The following is a 22,419-nucleotide window of genomic DNA, read 5'->3' as shown; positions in this document are numbered from 1 at the left end:
AAAGTGGCTCTCACTCTTTCCCCACTGCGACTCCGCCCAGTCCGAATTGAAGGAAAGAAGCCTTAAAATGAAGGGTACCTTTCTTCATCAGGGTAACGTGACACTGATTGCCTACGTTAAATTGTAGAGAGCTCCCAGGAGTCCTCGAGGGCCTGTTTCCTAGAGGAGGCTTGAGGAGGATCAAAGGGGAGGCCTGGCAGGAAGGGACCGGGGTGAAATGAGATGAGAATCCAGGATTTGTTCCAGCTTTGGGAATAGGATCCCCATTCCTACTGCAGCTGTCCTAGGGTTGGGGAACCAGCTGGACACGAGCATTTGGGAACGCAGTGGACATGCTACCTCATTCTTGAGCGTCTCGGGAAATATATCCCTTACTCTGGTTAAGCCAGTGTCCTAAAGGATAAGATCAGTTCCTGCCCCCAAGGAGTTCACAGCATGGTGGAGTTCACAGCCTTGTATAAACCTATGATTAAGATACAATGTAATAAATTACACCAAACTAGAAGTGGCTAGAGGAATGTTTCAGAAAGTCAACTTCCAGCAGCAAGTTGACTACATGAAGACACTGAGGAAGGCTCAAGAATAAGCCTGTGGTCCTTGCCCAAGAGAGCAGTGTTATAGGGCAGTATAGGCATGGAGAAGAAATGACAACATTGGGAAACGTGTAGAACTAACAGGATTTGGTGAGTAATCCGATTGCAAAGAGAGTGGTAAAGGAAAAGGAAGAGCTCAGGATGACTTCTGAAAGCCATCGAAGATGTGAGAGTAAACTGTGTGTCATAGTGACAAAGGAAGTATAAGAGGATTGGTCAGTAATGTCAAATTGTAGAGAAAAGTTGCTCAAGATCGAACAGCATTAAAAAAAAAAAAAAAGACCGAATAGCATCAGGGCTTCTCTGTGGTTAAAAATCCACCTGCCAATGTAGGGGACACAAGTGCAATCCCTGGTCTGAGAAGATTCCACATGCCACGGGGCAACTAAGCCCACAACTACTGAGCCCACACTCTTAACGCCAGTGAGCTGCAACTACTGAAACCCACACTCTAGAGCTCATGCTCCACAGCTCGCAGCAAGAGAATCCACCTCAATAAGCCTGCACACTCTCAACCAGCGAGTAGCCCCTACTTGCCTCAACTAGAGAAAACCTGCACAGCAACAACCCAGCACAGCCAAAGATAAATAAAATTATTTTTAAAAAGGTTACAGATTATCTTTGCAGGAAAGTTTCAGAAGAATGGAAGGAAGGTTATAGTGGGTTAAAGAGTGAGCAAGAGGTATGGAAGTAAAGGCCACAAATCTAGGCTGCTAGCTGTCTTACAGAAGTAATTATTTGACTTTCATTGACTAATGATGATTTCAAGATAATGCAGAGTGGACGACATGCTAACCATTATTTGCTCAAGGAAAAACCTATGAGAAAAGCACATTTATCTGTGAATAGATATTTGCATCTATATGGATGCCAACCCAGGCAGGGTACCAGATATATTTACCCATTTGCAAGACCTCAAGGAACACCATAGCTGGCCTTATTCTGTGTAAAGGAGGCATATTCTCTTTGGAATCACTCCACCATCCTCTCAGTCCTTGGATCGCCACGTAACAGTTTCAAAGTGAAGTCGCTCAATTGTGTCTGACTTTGCGACCCCATGGACTGTAGCCTGCCAGGCTCCATCAGTCCATGGGATTTTCCAGGCAAGAATACTGGAGTGGGTTGCCATTTCCTTTCTCCAGGGGATCTTCCTGATCCAGGGATCAAAACTGGGTCTCACGCATTACAGGGACTCTTTACTGTCTGAGCTACCAGGAAAACCGCTAAGAAAGTGTGAAAGTGTTAGTCACTCAGTCATGTCTGACTATGCAACCCCATGAACTATAGCCTGCCAGGCTCCTCTGTCCGTGAAATGGGACCGTTCATCCTTGTAAATTCAGGTACCTAGTACATTCTTGAAAGTGAAAGTGAAAGTCGCTTAGTTTAGTCCGAATATTTGCGGCCCCATAGACTAAACAGTCCATGGAATTCTCCAGACCAGAATACCGGAGTGGGCAGCCTTTCCCTTCTCCAGAGGATCTTCCCTACTCAGGGATCGAACCCAGGTCTCCCACATTGCAGGTGGATTCTTTACCAGCTGAGCCACAAAGGAAGCCCAAGAATACTGAGTGAGTAGCCTGTCCCTTCTTCAGCGGATCTTCCCGACCCAGGAATCAAACTGGGGTCTTCTGCATTGCAGGTGGATTCTTTACCAACTGAGCTATCAGGGAAGCATGCTGTTTTAAAGATGTATAACTTGGCAATTTCAGGTTTAGGACTAGAGGTACATCTAGTCCTGTATCAAACATTAAATTTTTTTCTTGTCTTTCTAGGGATAGAAATACCTTACAATATGTAAATCTTATAGTAACCTCCCAGATTTTCAGGAAATTTTCAGGAATGCAAAAATGTACAAAGTAGAGGACTGCCTTAAGATGAAGGAAAGGAGAAGGTTGGGCAGAGAAGGCAAGAAAGAGAATGCAAGGTCCAGAAAGAGGATATTGCCACCAACCAATCCATTGATTCTTTTTAGTTTTCGGTCACACTGAGCAGCATGTGTGATCTTAGTTTCCTAGCCAGGGATCAAACCTGTGACCCCTGCAATGGAAGCACTCAGTCCTAACCCCTGGACCGCCAGGGAATCCTCCAAGCCATTGATTCTAAATGCAAGTATACTGTTAATAACTGGGAGTGTGGCCAGCTAGTGTTCAGGTGTCTATACAGAGCAGTGGAGGTGTGGACAAGGAAGGACTGTTAAGTAACAGCCCAGATGAGAAACGAGCTGTTGGTCTGGTACTCAATGACTGAAGCCTTGAATTTCTCTCTCCTGCTTCATCTGCTGTTCATTCCTCTCTACAGTGGAAATGGGAATGTATCTCCAGTCTACAGGGAATGAGGAGAGAGAACATCTAGTTTTGGAGAGATGAGAAAGGGAAGCTGCTTTGTGTTTGTTTCAAGTTTGGTGGGAATAGAATGAACAGGACAATAAGCAGGACAAGAAACACTGGAACGTGGGTTTTGTGTAGAATGTGTTGGAACAGGTGTGGCAGCACCAAGCACTACAGGGCTACATGAATCATTTGCAGTAATTCAGCCAGCAGCTGCTCCACATCCAAATGCCTGTCTGAGACATATAACCCTACCACTCCCTCCTGCAACCTTCCCGCAAACCTCCAAACCTCAATGCCTATAGTTCCACGAGTGGACACCTTCCTAAACACTATACCCACAGCTCCCAGCAGTGGGCCAAGTTTGGTCCAGGGCACAATGATCGTTCACTGATCATTCAATAAATTGTTGAGGACATGCCCGTGGGGAGGTTAGTTGGCAGACGTTACTCCCCAGGCGGGCGCGGAAGGTAAATCCCTGTACACACGTCTCACAGGCGGTGTGCGTGGACTACCCGACCACAGTGACTGTGTGACTGCCACCGAGGCACCTTTCAGATCGATCCAAGGCGCAGCTCACCCTCCTGGAGCACGCCCTTGCACCCGCCGCCCCGCCCACTTCCCTAGGGCCTCCCCTGCCGGAAGCGGAAGCGGCGTGTGATCCTCCGGGACGTCTAGCTCTCAGGCTCAGGAAGGCGCCCTTCTTCGCTGTGCTCTTTGGTCTCCTGTCACCATGGCGCTGGCAGTCTTGCGAGTCCTGGAGCCCTTCCCGACCGAGACACCCCCTTTGGCGGTGCTGCTGCCGCCCGGGGGCCCGTGGCCTGCTGCAGGGCTGGGCCTAGTGCTGGCGCTGAGGCCTGCAGGGGAGAGCCCGGCAGGGCCGGCGCTGCTGGTGGCTGCCCTGGAGGGACCCGGCGCGGACACCGAAGAGCAGGGTCCGGGGCCCCCGCAGCTGCTGGTTAGCCGCGCGCTGCTGCAGCTCCTGGCTCTGGGCTCCGGGGCGTGGGTGCGGGCGCGGCCGGTGCGGCGGCCCCCGTCGCTGGGCTGGGCGCTGCTTGGCACTTCATCTGGGCCCGGACTCGGACCGAGAGTCGGGCCGTTGCTGGTGAGGCGCGGAGAGACCCTGCCCGTGCCCGGACCGCGGGTGCTGGAGACGCGGCCGGCGTTGCAAGGGTTGCTGGGTCCAGGGACGCGGCTAGCTGTGACTGAGCTCCGTGGGCGGGCCAAACTGGGTCCAGAGGCTGAGGACAGCAGCCGGCTCCTTCTCCCGCCGGTGGTGTCCTCCTTCGCGGCCTCTGGCACAGTCCGGCGACTAAGGGGCGTTCTGGGAGGGACTGGAGATGCACTAGGGGTGAGCCGGAGCTGTCTCCGCAGCCTCGGCCTCTTCCAGGGCGAATGGGTGTGGGTGACCCGGGCTGGAGAGTCATCGAACACTTCTCAGCCACATCTGGCCACAGTCCAAGTCCTAGAGCCTCGCTGGAACCTCCCTGAAAGACTGGGACCCGGCTCTGGGCAGCCGGGAGAGCCTCTCGCTGATGGACTGGCCCTTGTGCCTGCCACTCTGGCTTTTAATCTCGGCTGTGATCCCCTGGACGTGGGAGAGCTCAAAATCCAGGTAGGATACAGGACTGAGATCAGGAATGCTTCCTCCTCTTTTTCTCTTCTTTGCCTTAACTGAATTGGAAGATGAGAGCTGTAAAATTTAGATCCTTTACTCCTTAGAACTTGGACTTTTCCCTTAACACCTCTTAGCCTTATTTATCCATTCTCTACAATTAAAACATGTTGGTTCATGGAAGGGCTTTCACTGTTCAGGTGAAAGGTAAGAATTACAGCCAAATTACCATGTGTCTTAATGTACTAAATCTAGTCAGTTATTTGCTAAATTGTTGCAATGTATCCAGTATTGTGGGCTTCCCAAGTAGGCAGAAATCCACCTGCCAATGCAGGAGGTGTGAGTTTGATCCCTAGGTCAGGAAGATCCCTTGGAAGAGGAAATAGCTACCCACTCCAGTATTCTTGCTTGTAAAATCCAATGGACAGAGGAGCCTGGTGGAAGTTGGACATGACTGAGAAGGCGCACACACACATCCAGTATTGTATTGGGTAGTATGGAAAATCATACCCCCATCTTTTGCTCATGCTGTCCTTGACTTCAAGTTCCCTTCTATTCTGCTAACCTTCTCCTCCTTCAAGGCCCTTCTACAGATACCACCTGCTTCTTAAAGCCTTGCAAAATCTCACACCACAGATTTAACATTACTTTTTCCTATAGCATTTCGTACCTTTCCAAGAGCTTTTATTTTATAGTTTTGTTATGATCACGTACTCTAATTCTCAATTGTATATTTGTCCTTGAAGGGACGGGCTTTTTATTATCCTTAGTGCTTGGTGTTTAATTTTAATATTAGATTAAATACATCCAAGAGGAGTTTTTGCTTTCTACTTTTAAGGAACTTACTTCCAGAAGATAATTGTGTTCAGGGTGACAAATATAGTCTACTGTTTAATTAAGCACCTGGATGTATGATTTAGGCCTACACTGACCAGTACAAAAGCTGCTAGCCCCTGGCTGGTTCTTTAAATCAACTGAAAGTAAGTAAAGTAAAAAATTCAGTTATTTGATTGCTTTAGTCACATGTTGCGTTCAGTAGCCACATGTAAATATAGAATTTTTCTATCACTGTAGAAAGTTATATTAGGTAATGCTGGCATAGCCAGTTAGTGCTGTGGAATGTCAAGAAGAGAGAAAAGATGTGCATGAATGGGAGTCAGGTGTGGCTTTCCTTCTAAATGGAGGAAAAATACTGGACTCAGACAGGAGCTCATTCACCTGACCCCGCCCTTTCGGCTTCAGTGTGATCATGTCCTTTACCTGGAGCCTGAATTCAGTGTCCTCACTAATGTCCGATTAATGTTCCCAGTGGCTGCGTGGTGTCACTCAAATGACTTGTGGGAGTTAAATGTCTTTACCATTTCACTGGCTCTGGGCCAGTATAAAGGTGTCACAGAATGGTTATCATCACTGGTGAACTCTTTGGAGCTAGAGTCAGGAAAATCAGAGTCAGAAGTCTCTTCCGGGTGCCCATTAGAAGGAGAGGTTTCTGTTTTCTAAGGAAGATATAGGTCTTCAGCTCTCCTCTCTTAGGTCTCCCGTCTCACAACCCTTGTGGTTATGGGAAGGATAAAGGGTGAAAGTAGAAGTGTTGGTTGCTAAGAGACTGGGCAAAGCCTGAGTCCTTGGGAGAAGGTTCTAAGGTGGTGATTATTTCTCTCATAGAGGTATTTGGAGGGCTCCAGCACCCCTGAAGACAAAGGAAGCTGCTCAGTGCTGCCTGGGCCTCTGTTTGCCAAAGAGTTACACATCGAAATTGTGTCGTCTCCTCACTACAGCACTAATGGAAACTATGACCATGTCCTTTACCGGCACTTTCAGACACCCAGGTTAGCCGCTTCCCCCTTGCAGGAGGGTAGCACACCACCCTCAATGAACTCCTCCTATCCCAGACCTGAGATTCAGATACCAGAAAGCCTCTGATTTTAAAAAGCCACAGTTTAAGGCAGTACGTGGCTAGAAGCCTCCTGGTGTGTCAGATAGTCAAGAGAAATCTGGGCCAGGAGGGTAAATCCAGACATTCTAGATTGAGAAACCGCTTTGATTTGAGGAGGCCCCCCAAAAAGCCAGGATCCTGCTTTGCCCCTCTCTCTGTTCTCTGATCTCCTCTCTGATGTATCCCAAAGCTCTTTCTAGGTCAGGCTTCTTCTCTGGACAACTGCTTGGGATCTCTGGGTGGGCAGTAGGCCCCCGAGAAACAGTCTGCAGGTTGAGGGCATGTGGGGATACGTCAGGCGCCTGCTATTTACTCCCATTGTGAGCTGACCAGGGCTACCGCTGTGTTACAGGGCAGTCCAGGAAGGGGATGTCCTGTGTGTGCCAACAGTTGGGCAAGTAGAGATCCTGGAAGGAAGCCCAGAGAAATTGCCCAGGTATGGAGCTGCCTCCTCTCCTGCAGCTGGGATTCTTAACCTGCGTGCAGGAGTCCTCAAGTTGAATGGAATAATTCTGTGCATAAGAACATTTTGTTGTTGTCATGCATGATTTTTGGGAGAGAAGGTACCTACTCTCATGTTCTCAAATAGGCGTGTGACTGAAAAGAGAATTAAGAGCCACTGCCTGCTGGCTTTGGGAGATGTTTATCCTCAAAGTGATTGGTGGTCCTAGGTATAGTAAAGCACTAAGAATGGTTCAATGGCCTAGTCCAAGGTGGGATTCCTCACTTTCTTTTTTTTTTTTTTTTTGGCTGCACCTCGTGGCATGAGGAACTCCCCCAACCAGGAATTGAACTCACAGCCCCTGCAGTGGAAGCTCAGAGTTTTAACCCCTGAATCTCCAGGGAAGTCACCCCTGCTTTCCATTCTTTTTAAAATAATTTTTTATTTGTTTGTGTGTTTATTTTGTTTTTTGGCTGTGCTGGGTCTTCATTACTGTGTGGACTTTTCTCAAGTTGCAGAAAGCGGGGGCTACTCTCAAGAGGTGGTGCGCTAACTTCTCATTGCTGTGGCTTCTCGTTGCAGAGCACACGCCCTGGCCATGTAGACTTCAGTAGTTGTGGCTCCCCAGCTCTGGAGCACGAGCTCAATAGTTGTGGCACACGGGCTTAGTTGCTCCACGGCATATGGGAGCTTCCCTCACCAGGGATCAGATGCGTGTCTCCTGCATTGGCAGGTGGATTGTTTACCGCTGAGCCATCAGGGAAGCCCTGCTTTCCATTCTCAACCAGTGCAGTTTGGGCCACACCTCCCGTACAGTGAGCCAGAGGAGCCCCAGTGCCATCATGATTTCTGCTCTAATGGATGGAATGTGGACATGCTGCTTTGCAGTGTTGTCTCCCAAGACAGGAGAGGAAGGGATTTGCCCTTGAGAAACCTGCTGTCTTTCCTTATCCTCAACAGAGAGTGAGAAAGAGAGTGTAACTGAGCCAGGGACCTAAAACAAGGAGGCCAACCTTTCTCCTCCTCCTGTTGATTCTTACTGCAGAGACTGCATATGAAATGGTAAGGCAAGGACTTCCTGTGGTTTAGACTGCACTCCCGATGCAGGGGGAGCAGGTTCAATCCCTGATGGAGGAACTAAGATCCTACATACCACATGGCGCAGCCAAAAAAAATTCAGAATTCAGAGACTGCTTGGCTTTATGTGAAGGGGGAAAATGTATAGCTTCCTACCCCCAGATGGATTTCCTATAAGGATTTATTAGAAGAAGGAGACACTAACCCAACTTTGCAGGAAATCCCAGTGAGGTGGTGGGACCACCCTGCAGAAACTTGGGCACAAGAGCCATCATACCCAGGGTCTCAGGCCAAGCCAGCCTGGGTCCTCTGCTAAGAGAGCAGTACCTTGTTTGGAGTACCTAATTCAGCTTTGGTCAACATTCAGAGCTTGGTTCTGGCCAGTGCTCAATCTCTGCAGTTTCAGGGCTGTGGTACCCAGAGGAGGGGCCTGTGGTGCCATGTGTAATTCCATTTGGTGCTCCAGGGTGCTTCTTTGAGCTTTCCCATCAGATTTACAACTGGAGCCTTGTGGAGAATGCCCGGCTGCTCTCCATCACTTCCAACTTCTGTTATCCATCTTGTGTGTGTGCATGCTCAGTCATGTCCGGCTCTTGGTGACCCGTGGACTGTAGCCCACCAGGCTCCTTTGTCCATGGAATTTTCCAGGCAAGAATACTGGAGTAGGTTGCCATTTCCTGCTCCAGGGGATTTCCTGACCCAAAGATTGAACCCATGTCTCTTGCATCTCTTGCCTTGGCAGGCGAATTCTTTACCACTCTGCCACCTGGGAAGTCCATCTTAAATAGAGCAACTGTCTGTGAGCTAGCTCTCGGCAGGAAAGCTGCAGAATGCCCACTTTTTGTACTTTGAAAGGAAAACAGGCACTCGACCCTCCTGAAACAGACCAGTAAGCCAGTCCTGTTCCTGGACCTCCACCATACCAGCCCCTTGGAGGCCTGCCTCCATCCTCTGGGTGCTGAGCATGTAGTTCTGAAACCTCTGGGTAGGTTTGGAAAAGTAGAGCCAGGTGGGCAGACAGGTTCAAGAACAGAGATGAGTGCTGTACCCCCTACTCCTTGGACTTGGTAAGAGGCTCCCTGGATGGAGGTTCCCCTGATCCCTGGCACGGAAGTTCACTGGCATTGGTGCAGCTGGTCCGTACTCCCCGTGCTCCACCTCCCACACCAGGCCGGGGGCAGGGATCGAGCTCCACTGTCTGCTGTCTGGCTCTCAGGAACGCAACCCCATGTTCCCCAGCAGTGTCCAGATATGTTCCAGAGGTCTGGCCAATCTCAAAGAGGTGGCCCCATCCACTCTCCGTGGATGGAGAGTGGGGGCGGAGAGGAGCGGGAATTGTGAGGGGGAGAGGTGGGCGTGTCTCCCTGCCCCAGGGCTCTTCCTCCTTGGATTCCATTGGCTGCTAGATGCATCTGACTGAGGTGGTTCAGCTTGATTGAGAGTCTAGGTTGTAGACTCACCCTTCACTTATTTATGGGCTTCCCTGGTGGCTCAAACAGTAAAGAATCTGCCTGCAATGTGGGAAACCTGGGTTCGATTCCTGGGTTGGGAAGATCCCTTGGAGATGGGAATGGCAACCCACTCCAGTATTGCTGCCTGGAGAATCCCATGGACAGAGGAGCCTGGCAAGCTACAGTCCATGGGGCCCCAATGAGTCGGACAGGCCTGAGCAACTAACACAACACTAATTTATAATGAATAGCAGTAGGACAGGGAATTACCTGGCAGTCCAGTGGTACAGACTCAGTGTTTTCATTGCCAGGGCTGGGTTCAATCCTTGGTTGAGGAACTAAAATGCCACCAACCGCACAGTGCAGCCGACCAAACAAACAGAAAAAAACAGTGGGACAGCTTTCCTTATGTTCCAGCTCTTTCACAGCCTCTGGTGGTAGTCCCTAACCTAGTATGCCTCCCCTTCCACCCGAAGGCGTTCCCACCCCCACCCCTCTCTGCTGCCAGAGCGAGCAGCTGTGTGACTGTGGGATACTAAGCAAAGGAATTTGTACCCCAATTAGACCTGAATGAGGCCTAGGCTCTGCCATTGCCATGCTGCCTGAGAATTAAAGACGGGAGTAGTTCGTCTCTGTATCTGGAAAACTGGACTAGTAATTGCTGTCTGCTACCCTCACCCTCTTGGTAGGCTGAGTAAGCCTAACTCATTCTTAGACTAGCCAGTGACTGCACAGCCCTGGTTATGGCTGGGAGCTTTTGAAAAATAAAAATGCCTGAGCCCCACCCCAGACCTATTAGAGCAGAATCAGGGTTAGGCTAGAGCCTCTGCAGTCTTTTTATTTATTTTTTTCCCAAAGGAAGGAAAATGTTAATTGTAAAATTCAGATATAATTCACATACCATAAAATTCACACTTTTAAAGTATATAAGTCAGTGGCTTTTAATATATTCACAAGGTTGTACCATCAACATCACTAATTCCAAAACATTTTCCTCAGCCCAGAAAGAAACCCCCACCCACCAACAGTCACTCCCGTTCCCTCCTTCCCTCAGCTTTTGGCAACCACTCCTTTACTGAATGGAATCACAGAATGTGAGAGATGTTGGGTTTTTTTTTAAGTTTCACAGATAATTCTAATGTACAGCCAAAATAGAGAAACATTAATCACTAAATGTCATTATGAAGGAATCTGCTTGCAGTTAGATCTTGTGGGTGACTGAGGAAGAGCTGAAGGACTCTTTCTTTTGAGGTTTTAGGTGGCCTTGGTGGGTACATTTTTTTTTTTTTGGTGGGTGCATATTTGAGGGAGAGTCTGTGTTCTCAAGCTAGTGAAGACGGTCCTGGTCACTGCTTGGTGCGGCAGTGTCTTCTCCCATCGGAGTGAGTAGGCAGGAGAAACACACCCTCAGGTGATGTTGGTATGAGGGGTGCCAAGGACAGGCACAGCTCCTGGTCTTAAAACGCGTATGATCCTGTCAGAGAGAGAAGGAAAACCACCTGCTCTCCTTCACCACCACGTCCCCCGCTTCCTCCGCACCTCCGCCACATCTGGGGGCATTTCTTTGCGCTGCTCTTCCGTTTGTCCCTGCATCGGACCTCTGACTGAGACAGCGCCTTGCCCTGAAGGAGGAGTGGATGTGAGCTCTGGATCTGGGGTTCATTGGGCCTCTTTCCCTGCAGGTGGCAAGAGATGTTTTTTAAAGTGAAGAAAACAGTTGGGGACGCTCCAGATGGGCAAGCCAGAGCCTACTTAGCCGACACCGCCCATACCTCCTTGTACTTGGTGAGGCCCTGGCGGTGGGGGTTGACCTGGGGAAAGGAGGAGAAAGAACTTCTATAGAACAGACTGGTGGCTGCCAAGGGGGAAGGAGTTGGGGAAGGCATGGAGTGGGAGTTCGGGATTAGTAGATGCAGACTTTTCTATCCGTGTTTAACTGAATCACTATGCCGTATGGTGGGAAGTAACACCACATTGTAAATCAACCATACTTCAATAAAGTAAATTCAAAAGAACTTCTAGAAACTAAAGCTTCCTCCCACCTTTCACAGGTAGGTTCTACCCTGAGCCTGGTTCCAAGGCTTCCTTCAGGGGACTCCACTCCCTGGAGCAGCTTGTCTCCTCCAGGCCTGGAGGCCTTGGTGACCGAGCTCTGTGCTGCCCTGAAGCCTCGCCTCCAGCCAGGGTGAGTGAGGAGGCTGCAGCCTCGGTGTGAGAGAAGGCTGCCCGGAGCATCCCCGGAGGAGCAGCAGGCCAGACAAGCAGTGTCTGATGCCCTGGCCATGGTGGGTGGGATTGGGTGGGCCTTCCTCCAGCCACCGAGCCCAGGCCCCTAGCCCATGTCCCATCCGTAAGCAAATTCCCAGACTTCTTTTCGGGAGTAACCTCTGCCCTCCAAGGTCAGCTGTGAAGGGAGACTCTCCCCCCGGGGTCATTTGTCTCTGAGGCTTCCCTTCCCTTGGGGAGCCCATTAGTCATCCCACCCTTCACCACCTGGGCCCTTAAAGACAAGGTCCTCATACCACTGGCCCATGTGTAGCCACAGACCCCTCCCTTATTCCCTCCATACAATCCAGACCAGACAGAACAGCCAAGGTTTCACTGATGACAAAAAGAAGTTAATCCCCTGGATATGCCCCAGGCCCCTGCCAGAATTCCACTGATGGTATGGGAAATACGGCCTCTCTATGTGGTGATGACCCTGGCAGGGAGGGGTGCCTCAAGGAGAGTGTCTGCTTTCTGGATCTGAGGGGGCCTGTGTCACTGGGAACTGCCTTCTGGGCAAGATAGAGGAAGCAAATGTCTGTTCTCTGGTTGCAGGGGTGCCCTGCTGACAGGGACTGGCAGTGTCCTTCTACGGGGTCCCCCGGGCAGTGGGAAGACCACCGCAGTTGCTGCTGCCTGCAGCCGCCTTGGACTCCACTTATTGAAGGTGAGGGTCCCTAGAAAGTAGACCCCCAACTCCATCTCCGCAGCCCAGATTCTCCCTCTCCCCTCTGACCACCGGGCCCACTGGGCCAGTGGATCAGGCATAGTCCCGTGATGCTGAGCTACCAAGAGATGCTCTCAAGAAGGAAGACACTCCGGGACTTCCTTGGTGGTCCAGTGGTTAAGAATCTGTCTGCCAGTGAAGGGGACACAGGTTTGATCCCTGATCCAGGAAGATCTCACGTGCTGCAGAGCAGCTAAGCCCATGCACCACACTACCTAAACCCACATACCCTAGAGCCCATGCTCTGCAACAGAAGAAGCCACCGCAATGAGTAGCCCCCACTCACTGCAAAGAAAGCCCATACACAGCAAGGAAGATCCAGTGCAGCCAAAAGTAAAATTAATTATCTTAAAAAGAGGATACTGGGACTTCCCTGGTGGTCCAGTGGCTAAGACTCAGAGCTCCCAATGCAGAGGGGCCTGGGTTCAATCCCTGGTCAGGAAACTAGATCCCACGTGCTATGACTAAAACCTGGCACAGTCAAATAAATAAATTTAAAAATAAATAAATAAAAAGAGGATGCTGCCAAGCTTTTGGTGGGCAGTCCAGGGACCGTGGTTAGGGAAAAGAAGAGTTAGGGCTTGGCCAGTGTTGCCTTCCTCCCCCATCCCCATCCTCCAAAAAGACAGCTTTGCCCCTTCTGAGCCCTCCCCCACCCCTTCTCCTGCCCTGGTCGTGCCTGCCCCTTCCCTTACTCACAGGCCCGTCGGGACCCCCTCCCCAGGTGCCCTGCTCCAGCCTCTGTGCAGACAGTAGCGCCGCTGTGGAGACGAAGCTGCAGGCCGCTTTCTCCCGGGCCCGGCGCTGCCGGCCTGTGGTTCTTTTGCTGACAGCCATGGACCTACTGGGCCGGGACCGTGATGGACTGGGCGAGGACTCCCGGGTGGTGGCCACGCTGCGGCACCTCCTCCTGGATGAAGACCCGCTCGCCAGGTAGCATCCAGCGCTGAGCGGGGAAAGTAGTGGGGCCAGCCCTCTCTCCCCAACCCCCGCAGTGGCTTTCAGACGTCCCACCTGGCTACTCTCCAGGCAGCCCTGAGCTGAGCGGGTAGGGGTGCCCACAGGGTGGAGGGTGCGGGCCCTGCTATTTCTTGTATGTGCTTAGTTGCTCAATCGTGTCCGACTCTGCGACCCCATAGACTGTATGTAGCCCACCAGGCTCTGTCTATGGGATTTCCCAGGCAGGAATACTGGAGTGGGTTGTCATTCCCTTCTCCAGGGGATCTTCCCAACCCAGGGATTGCACCCCTGTCTCTTGCATTGTGGGCAGACTCTGTACTGACTGAGCCATGGCCTGTTTCTTTGTGCATGCTAAAGCACAGCCTCTGTCCTCACGGAGCTCCCTGTGTGTGGAGGGATGCCCCATCTGCGCAGCTTTGGGGCTCCCATCTCCCTCTCCCATCCAGGCCCCGCAGCCACCCTCCTGCACCAGCCTCGGGACGAGGCTGCACTCGGGCTGCTGGCCACCTTCCCACCCTCAGTACCCACTCCCCGTCCACAGCTGCCCTCCGCTGATGGTCGTGGCCACCACCAGCCGGGCCCAGGACCTGCCTGCAGACGTGCAGACGGCATTTCCTCACGAGCTGGAGGTGCCCGTGCTGGCGGAGGCGCAGCGGCTCAGCGTCCTCCGGGCTCTCACTGCCCACCTACCCCTGGGCCAAGAGGTGAACCTGGCACAGCTGGCGCGGCGCTGTGCGGTGAGTGCCCGGCAGGGCGCCGGCCTCCTCGCGCACTCTGGTTGGGGGGCAGTCTTGCTGCGTGCAAGTGAGGGTGGAGAACCCGAGGCCTCAGTACTGGGCCCGTGCACCAGCCAGGGGACTGCCCCTCCCTCCCCAGCCACGGAGGCCTGCCTGCTGTGCCTGCTCACATGTCCTCTCCTGTGCTTCCCCAGGGCTTTGTGGTGGGGGATCTCTACGCCCTTTTGACCCACAGCAGCCGGGCAGCCTGCACCAGGATCAAGAACTCAGGGTAAGGAAGCTGGGTGTGGGAGGGGCAAGAGGCAGTCTGGGCGGGCAGGGGCTGGAGAGGAAGGGAGGAACGTGAGGGCTCCAGTGGGAAGGAGGCCTCAGGGCTGGTCCTCCACAGGCTTCCCTGGGTTTCTCTTTGCAGCTGGGCCGGAGGCTTGAGTGAGGAGGATGAGGGGGAGCTGTGTGCGGCGGGCTTCCCTCTCCTGGCTGAGGACTTCGGGCAGGCCCTGGAGCAGCTGCAGGCTGCTCACTCCCAAGCCATCGGAGCCCCCAGGGTAGACACGAGGCCCTTGGGCATGGGACTGGGGCGCCCTGCACCAGCCGGTGTCCACCCACACCCTTCCCGTCTCCTAGATCCCCTCAGTGTCCTGGCACGACGTGGGTGGGCTGCAGGAGGTGAAGAAGGAGATTCTGGAGACGATTCAGCTTCCTCTGGAGCACCCTGAGCTGCTCAGCCTAGGCCTGAGGCGCTCCGGCCTTCTGCTTCACGGGCCCCCTGGCACGGGCAAGACCCTCCTGGCCAAGGCAGTGGCCACGGAGTGCAGCCTCACCTTCCTCAGGTGGCAACCGGGCCTGGCCGGGAGGGCAGGTGGACTGGGGGCTGCAGCTGGCTGGGGAGCAGAAAGGGGTGGCCAGGAGGTCAGCTGTGTTTCTGTGTCTTGAGTCTGACCCTCTCCTATCACCTCCCTCAGCGTGAAAGGGCCCGAGCTCATCAACATGTACGTGGGCCAAAGCGAGGAGAATGTACGGGAAGGTGAGTGAGTGGGGGCGGAGGGAGAGCCCTCAGGCTGCTGGCCATCACTGCTAGTCTTCCTCTCCCCAGGTCAGGTTCCTGCCTGGAGGGCCCTTTACCTGAAGTGCTAGTGATCAGCTGTATAGGTTGCCCTCCCCACCTCCTGACATCTAACCCCCACCCTGCCGGGCTTCCCCATCCTATGGGCCCCTCTCTCCTCAGTGTTTGCCCGGGCCAGGGCTGCAGCTCCCTGCATCATCTTCTTTGATGAACTGGACTCTTTGGCCCCAAACCGGGGGCGAAGTGGAGACTCTGGAGGTGTGATGGACAGGTGGGGGTCTGAGCCAGATTCTGGGGTCCAAGACGGAGGGGTGTGAGACAGGTTGTACTAGTCTTTGCTGCCTAAAGGGTTCCTGCCCTTCTGGTTCTGTGATCATGTAGCAGAAGCTAAAAGGGGCCGTGGAATTGGGTTTGGGGCTTTGAAGTGATGGGAGCCGCGGTGGGAGGGTCCACAGGGCATGACCAGCCAAGGGGCCCTGCGGAGACAGCCTGCAGAGGGGCACCCTGTGGAGGCGAGAGGGTGAAGATGCACCATGCACTCTCATTTTCACTCCCTCCTTCGCAGGGTGGTGTCTCAGCTCCTGGCTGAGCTGGACGGGCTTCACAGCACCCAGGATGTGTTTGTGATCGGAGCCACCAACAGACCAGACCTGCTGGACCCTGCCCTTCTGCGGCCTGGCAGGTGTGCGCCCGGTCCCTCTCACCTCCACCACGCCCCTCCGGACTTGTCCCTCAACCCCTATCTGTGCCTCTCCACCCTCATGCTGGGCTCCCTGACACCCACCTATCTCCCTAAAGGTTTGACAAGCTGGTGTTTGTGGGGGTGAACGAGGACCGCGCCTCCCAGCTCCGTGTTCTGAGTGCCATCACACGCAAGTACGCCCCATTAGAGGGAGGAGCGCCCCCACCCCAGGGGCTTGGGCCTGGGGATGCCTAGGAGATGAGTGCAAAGTCCACGATAAGCTGGTCAGGGATGCCTTCCAATGGAGTCAGGGAAGCCAGTAAGACTCTTTCCTGTGTCCCTACAACAGGTTCAGGCTGGAGCCCTCTGTGAGCCTGGTGGACGTCCTAGACCACTGCCCGCCCCAGCTGACGGGCGCAGACCTCTACTCCCTGTGCTCCGATGCCATGACGGCTGCCCTCAAACGCCAAGTTCGGGACCTGGAGGAAGGTGAGCTGCTCCCCCGGCCCAGAGGTCCACCAGAAACTGGTGGGCACCAGGCCTGGTTCTGGACTTCAGAGGAGGGTCTATTGACCCCCTGGGGGCCTCCAGGCAAGAAGGTACCTACCTGGGGCGCTGCTCAGGCAGAGACCACAGCCTCCTCTTGTCACCCATAGGCCTGGAGCCTGGGAGCTCGGCCCTGCTGCTCACCATGGAGGACCTGCTGCAGGCCGCAGCCCGGCTGCAGCCCTCGATCAGCGAGCACGAGCTGCTCCGGTACAAGCGCATCCAGCGCAAGTTTGCCGCCTGCTAGGAGCCCCTTGCTGCCTGGGACCTGCCCACAGGGGCTCACGGAGACCTGAGAGACCAAAAGCCGCCGTCCGCCCACCTCCGGGCAATCCCCTGGGTGCCAAGTGCCATCAGGTGCCCCAGGAGAGCTCAGGACGCACCCTCTTTGGACCTGTCCGCCTTCCAGGCCAGCTCCAACGCTCAGGCCCCTCTGCTCAGGAGAAGGGGTCTGGTCCTGAGGGAAGCCCCAGTGGGAAGCATGGAAGTCACTCGGTTGTGTCTGACTCTGCGACCCCATGGACTGTAGCCTGCCAGGCTCCTCTGTCCATTTAATTCTCCAGGCAAGAATACTGGAGTGGGTAGCCGTTCCCTTCTCCAGGGGACCTTCCCAACCCAGGGATCAAAACCCAAATCTCCCGCATTGTAGGCAGATTCTTCACCATCTGAGCCATCAGGGAAGCCCCGTCTGGGGCTGAAAATAAAGTGTATGCTGCCCCCTGCTGGAGTTGCGGTCTGAAAGGTTGGTGTGGGGATGAGCAGGGCTACAGAGGCGCAAACCCCCAGAGCCTTATCCTTCTGACAGGAACACAAGGGGAACAGGACCTGAAAAGGCACAGACTGTATTGTTCAGCCTTCAGTCCTCCCCACACCCCCAGGATCCGCCCTGAAGAGCCACACTGTGGAGCCACTGGTCCCCTCCTCCCTAGGTCCCCTCCTCCCCAGACGGAGCCTGGCAGCCCCGGGGCAGAGGGTGGGAGCCAAGGCCTCGCTCAGGCCATCTTCTTGAGCACGTGGATGAAATAGCAAGGAACGTAGGCCTGGCCCGGCTTGTAAGGTTTGAAGTCGCCCAGGACGCTGTGCTGGCACTTGCCCCCGAAGGCTGTTCGAAGCAACTCCGTAAAGGATGCCAGGCAGTGAGGGTAGTAGGAGAGCCGGAACTTACTGCAGCAGAGCCCCAGACCTGCCGTGAGGACTGGTGGTCTTGGCACCCTCCCCCATGCCCACCCCAGCCCCACCCCCGCTCGCCAAGTCAGTACCTCAAGCCAGGAGACCCGCTCTGGCCAGCCCCGGGCACCTGCACCGTGTAATCCAGAGTCACCATGTGGGCCTTGTTGTTCACGGTCAGCACTGACGTCGTGATGTCCTTGGTCAGGTCACTCTGCAGGCAGGGTTGCCAGCTGTGTCAACCTCTGCAACTACCATGAGGCCAGGACCCCAGGACCACACCTCCCGCCCTGGGCCTGCCCTCCCCAGGGGGCCCCACCTTATAGTAGATGTTTTTTCCTGGGGGTGCGCACCCCGTGCGGAGGATGTGGTCGTAGTTGCGATGATCAATGACCAGCACGCCTCCCGACCGCACCATGCTTGCGATGTTCCTCAGGGCCAGCCGGTGCTCACTCTGGTCTCCTGAACCAGGTGGGGACAGAGACACTGCGTCTGCTCAGGGCCCCCAGCACCAGTCTCTGTCCCATCTTTCTCCTCTGGAAAGGGTATAGTTCAAGGCAGGTTCCACTCCCCAGGCCACACCCTCTCTCACCTTTGCAGTCTGGCAAGTGGGCAAAACTGTTTCCAAGGCAGATGACAGCATCGAAGCCACCCCCTGGTGGTTGGGGCACGTCTTTGTCCAGAGTCATCCAGTTAGCTTCTTCAATGACTGGGGGCCAGGGAGGGGAAGAGGGATCAGGGTGGCACCCACCTCCATCAAGGGCAGTCCTGCCTCAGTTTCCCCTTCAAGACACACATAGGGACTCCCCATCCAGTCAGGGGAGGGCATCATTATGGACATGGAGGGTGAAGGGGACCAGGGACCCGGGGAGGAGGAAACTATGGTTGGGAAGGAGGGCTCTGTGTTTATGGGTTTTTACTGGGGGGCACAGGACACTGCCCACCGTCCAGGACAAGCCCCCTGTCCAAGATGGGCTTCCTGGTGGCCCAGTCGGTAAAAAAATCTGCCACCAATGTGGGAAACCTGGGTTCGATCCCAGGGTTGGGAAGATCCCCTGGAGAAGGGAATGGCTACCCACACCAGTATTCTGGCCTGGAGAATTCCATGGACTGTATAGTCCATGGGGTCGCAAACAGTCAAACACGACTGAGTGACTTTCACAGGACACTATAAACATAATTAAAACTAGCTCCTCATTCTCAGTACCTCCTTCTGGTGTGTAAGCCTCCCTTTTCAGGGAAATGACAGTGATTTCCTTCTTTGAGGAAAACAGCTCCCCACCACAACTGATAAAGGAGCCCAGGGTAGAGAGAAGTGAGGGCACCTGGCTGGATCCACGTACCCCACTTGTCAAAGGCAGGGTCGTGCCTCCGGTTCCAGCGCTCCTTGAGAGCATACTTTAGCATCTTGTCACTGGCATCCACGCTTGTCACGTTGAAGCCCTCTTCCACCAGCATGATGGAGTCCACCCTGGGCAGGACCAGGAATGACAGTCAGAGAGGGGCAGTCAGGGAGGCCTGGAGAGGCAAAGAGGAGGCCCTGTGCTGAACACTCCTGTCTCCTCCACTCTTCAGAGTCCACCCCTCTGTTTCCTGTCCCCAGGCTCTCTCCGCTGACCTCAAGTGACCTGGCAAATCTGTTTCTTATCACCCGGTGGTAACTTTTCTTTTTTGTTTCTCAGCACCACGTCAGGTATTGTACAAATGGGCGTTAATCCTTACGGCAATCCAGGGACTTCCCTGGTGCTTCAGTGGCTAAGACTCTGCACTCCCAATGCAGGGGGCCCAGGTTGGATCCCTGGTAGGGAAACTAAGATCCCACATACTGCAGCAAGAGAAGTCTGTGCCCCACAATGAAGACTTGGTACATACAGCAAAAATAAGTAGTTAAAACTCACGGCAATCCAGTAAGGTAGGTGGTGGTATCCCTATTTGAGAGGTGGGGCAAACTGAAGCTCCTGCAAGTTAAGTAACTTGAGCACAGGAGGTAGTGTTGCACAGTGGGTTTTTTTCTTTTTGTTTTTGGCAGTCCCATGAGGCTTGCAGGATCTCAGTTCTCCCACCAGCTATTGAACCCAGGGCCCTGGGCAGTGAAACCTCAGAATCCTAACCATTAGACCACCAGGGAACTGCCAGATGGTGGTTCAGAGCACAAGCCAGGCCTTAACCAACCTGGGGCCACATCTTCCTTCCACCTTTACCTCTCTGAGGCCAAATTTCTGCAACCGTAAATAGCTATCACTACTCTTGTAGCTCAGCCCGTAAAGAATCTGCCTGCAGTGCAGGAGACCTGGGTTCAATCCCTGGGCTGGGAAGATTCCCTGGAGAAGGAAATGGCAACCCACTCCTGTCCTTGGCCTGGAAAATCTCATGGACAGAGGAGCCTGGTGGGCTGCAGTTCATGGGGTCGCAAAGAGTCGGGCACGACTGAGCGACTAACACACACACACGCACACTTACCTCATGAGGTTTTGTAAGGATTTTAAAAACTGATGTGTCAGAAACACCTGGCACAATGCTTTGGCAGAGGCACATCACGTTGAACAAGTGTTAAGTGTGAACGCTGCCGCTGGAGCGGGGTTCGACCTTATGTGAGGCTAGTCCCAAAACCCGGGCCTTGGGCCACCGCCCTGGCAAACCCGCCTTCCCCATCCGCTGTGCCCACACCCTCGCTCTCATCCTGGGTCTCCTCGGCCCCGTCCTGCCCGTTCTGCCTGGGCAAACACACATTCCCCGCCCTGGCGTCGCGCCCCAGCCCCGGCTCCCGGGTCGGCGGAGGAGGCTGCCCCGACGTGCCCGCCCGTGGTCCGCAGCCCGGCTGCCCGTGCCAAGCCGACCCCATCCGCTCGGTGCCCGGGTTTTCCGCTCACCCGGGTCCCCTGCTCGCCCCCCGCTCGCGCTCACTGCGGTCCCCGGGGCCCCTCCCGCGCTCACCCGGTGCCGCAGGCCACGTCGAGCACCCGCTGGCAGCCGTGCTGGCGCAGCAGCCCGAGCAGCCAGGCCTTGTACTCCGCGGTGCGGCTGCTGGTGTCCCCGATGTAGAGCTGCCACACGCGCGCCGCCTCTCCGTCCGCGTACTGGTCCGGGAGCCCTTCAGCCGCCACCCCCAGGGAGCGGGTCCGGTACACGCTGTCCACCATCCTGCGACCCGCCTGGCCCCGCCGCCGCGGCCCCCGGCTCCGGCTCCGCATTTATAACGCGGCCCCTGCCAGAGCGCCGGCCGCCCCACCTGCCCAATGGCAGGTGAGCGCGCGGACACGCCCCTGCCGGCTCCCGGCCCCGCGCCGCCGGGAGGGCGCGGCCTGGCAATCCTGGACTGGCCCTACCTGCCTGCCAGAAGATCCGGCCCTCCGGACCGTCCCTCGGCGGGAAAGGACCCTCCCAAGGCCCCGGCCCACTCAACCCAGGTCGCTGGAGGGCCAGGGAAGCGGGGCAGGAGAAGGGCAGCAATGAGAATGCCCACTCCACCCCCGCCCCAGGCTGGAAAGAAATTTGAGTCCGCAGAGAGGAGCGCCCAGGGCTGAACCGTTCGTAGCAGAGCGGGAGAAAGGTATTAGCATATCTAAAGAAGGACTGTCCAGCTGAATGAGGGCCTAGTCAGCTAGGGAAGGAAGGAAGGGGGATAATGCTGGCTTGGCCATTCAAGTCCAGGAGCGGCTCTGGCTCAATTCCACCCAGCTGGGGGCAGGTGCTCCTCTATCCTGTAGCTGAGGCATCAAGCCTTTTTAAAGGCCTCAGATGCAGTTTGGTTCAAATTCCTCTCCAACCACACGCTCTTCTAAAGACCAACTACTTTCCACGGAGGTGCCCACAGAATGGTAAGTCCAGGGTCAAGGCTGGGAGTGTCCAGTGCTCTTGCTATCACGTTGTTCATTGTCATTTCATAAATTGGTCTTTTGCCTTGATTAGTGTACATCCACCCTTCCTTCCCAAAGCAGGTCTCTTCCTGGGACAAGACCCTGCACTGAGATGGATGGTGCCCAGAAAAATGATGCTACCCAGGGAACCCCAAGACGGCAAGAACAGCCTTCCCTACCTGTCTTTATTCTGGCTTCAGAAAGAGCCAGGATGGGGCTTCTAACCCTAGTGATTAAGAATCCACCTTGCAATGCAAGGGACACTGGTTCAATCTCTGATCTGAGAAGACCCCACATGCCTCAAGGCAACTAAGCCCTGGGCCGTGTTGTAGCCACCTGTTCCGCATTCCGGGGAAACAAACTCAGAAGGACAATGCAGAGAGTGGTGAGTGAGTTAAAGTTGTTCAGTAGTGTCCGACTCTCTGCAACCCTGTAGACTATACAGTCCATAGAATTCTCCAGGCCAGAATACTGGAGTGGGTAGCCTTTCCCTTCTCCAGGGGATCTTCCCAACCCAGGGATTGAACCCAGGTCTCCCGCATTGCAGGCAGATTCTTTACCAGCTGAGCTATCAGAGAAGCCCGCAGAGAGTGGAGTGCAGTTTATTACACCGGCAGGGCCAAGGCAGAGTCTCCCCTTAGTCAAGGACCCCGACTAGTTTTTGTGAAAACCTTATATACTGTAAGCGTACCCGTGCCCAAACCCACCTCCCCAAAATTTCCTGAAACTAGTCTGAACAAAGGAAAAAAAAGATACAATCAAAGTTAACCCACATGCATAAGCCTTAAGCCTAGGTAGTTAACAGTGGACAATTATCAATAGGCTTGTGGTCATACCCCAATAAGCATAATAGAATGTATGATTCTATTCTGTTACACAGATAATTAAGGTATTCTTTTAGGCTATGGAGAGCCCTGGGACTCTTCCTTCTGGGGGCCTGGTTTTCCAGTTGGTATGTCGTTTCCATAGATACT

General features: G+C 54.2%; 2 protein-coding genes across 2 annotated transcripts; one reads left to right on the top strand and one right to left on the bottom strand.

Annotated features, from left to right (window-relative positions):
* The first annotated feature begins 2,179 nt into the window (after positions 1-2,179).
* PEX6 (peroxisomal biogenesis factor 6) lies at positions 2,180-17,148 on the top strand. Its single transcript, XM_069564491.1, has 17 exons — positions 2,180-4,535; positions 6,201-6,364; positions 6,824-6,907; positions 11,124-11,226; positions 11,493-11,626; positions 12,262-12,373; positions 13,158-13,366; positions 13,935-14,130; positions 14,325-14,401; positions 14,543-14,675; positions 14,755-14,960; positions 15,093-15,154; positions 15,356-15,464; positions 15,759-15,875; positions 15,992-16,069; positions 16,225-16,364; positions 16,532-17,148. Exons 1-17 carry the CDS (start codon positions 3,654-3,656, stop codon positions 16,666-16,668), a joined length of 2,943 nt encoding a protein of 980 aa, XP_069420592.1. The 5' UTR covers positions 2,180-3,653; the 3' UTR covers positions 16,669-17,148.
* A 99-nt stretch (positions 17,149-17,247) lies between these two features.
* GNMT (glycine N-methyltransferase) lies at positions 17,248-22,190 on the bottom strand. Its single transcript, XM_069564499.1, has 6 exons — positions 20,523-22,190; positions 18,932-19,059; positions 18,181-18,297; positions 17,908-18,050; positions 17,681-17,802; positions 17,248-17,585 (listed from the first exon to the last, which is right to left on the bottom strand). Exons 1-6 carry the CDS (start codon positions 20,777-20,779, stop codon positions 17,414-17,416), a joined length of 939 nt encoding a protein of 312 aa, XP_069420600.1. The 5' UTR covers positions 20,780-22,190; the 3' UTR covers positions 17,248-17,413.
* Between the last annotated feature and the right edge of the window lie 229 nt (positions 22,191-22,419).

This window comes from Ovis canadensis, chromosome 20 (assembly GCF_042477335.2).
Source record: "Ovis canadensis isolate MfBH-ARS-UI-01 breed Bighorn chromosome 20, ARS-UI_OviCan_v2, whole genome shotgun sequence".
NCBI lineage: Eukaryota > Metazoa > Chordata > Mammalia > Artiodactyla > Bovidae > Ovis > Ovis canadensis.
This window is presented reverse-complemented; position numbering and strand designations above follow the sequence as displayed.

Bases quoted from the DNA above. Each gene is read 5' to 3' on its own strand.
- PEX6 (XM_069564491.1), top strand. From the start codon at position 3,654: ATGGCGCTGGCAGTCTTGCGAGTCCTGGAGCCCTTCCCGACCGAGACA. The intron at 12,374-13,157 runs GTGAGGGTCCCT...CCCCCTCCCCAG, and splicing joins TTGGACTCCACTTATTGAAG to GTGCCCTGCTCCAGCCTCTG. The intron at 14,131-14,324 runs GTGAGTGCCCGG...GTGCTTCCCCAG, and splicing joins AGCTGGCGCGGCGCTGTGCG to GGCTTTGTGGTGGGGGATCT.
- GNMT (XM_069564499.1), bottom strand. From the start codon at position 20,779: ATGCGGAGCCGGAGCCGGGGGCCGCGGCGGCGGGGCCAGGCGGGTCGC. The intron at 19,060-20,522 runs GTGAGCGCGGGA...GGTCCTGCCCAG, and splicing joins GACGTGGCCTGCGGCACCGG to GGTGGACTCCATCATGCTGG. The intron at 18,298-18,931 runs GTACGTGGATCC...CCTGGCCCCCAG, and splicing joins CCCTGCCTTTGACAAGTGGG to TCATTGAAGAAGCTAACTGG.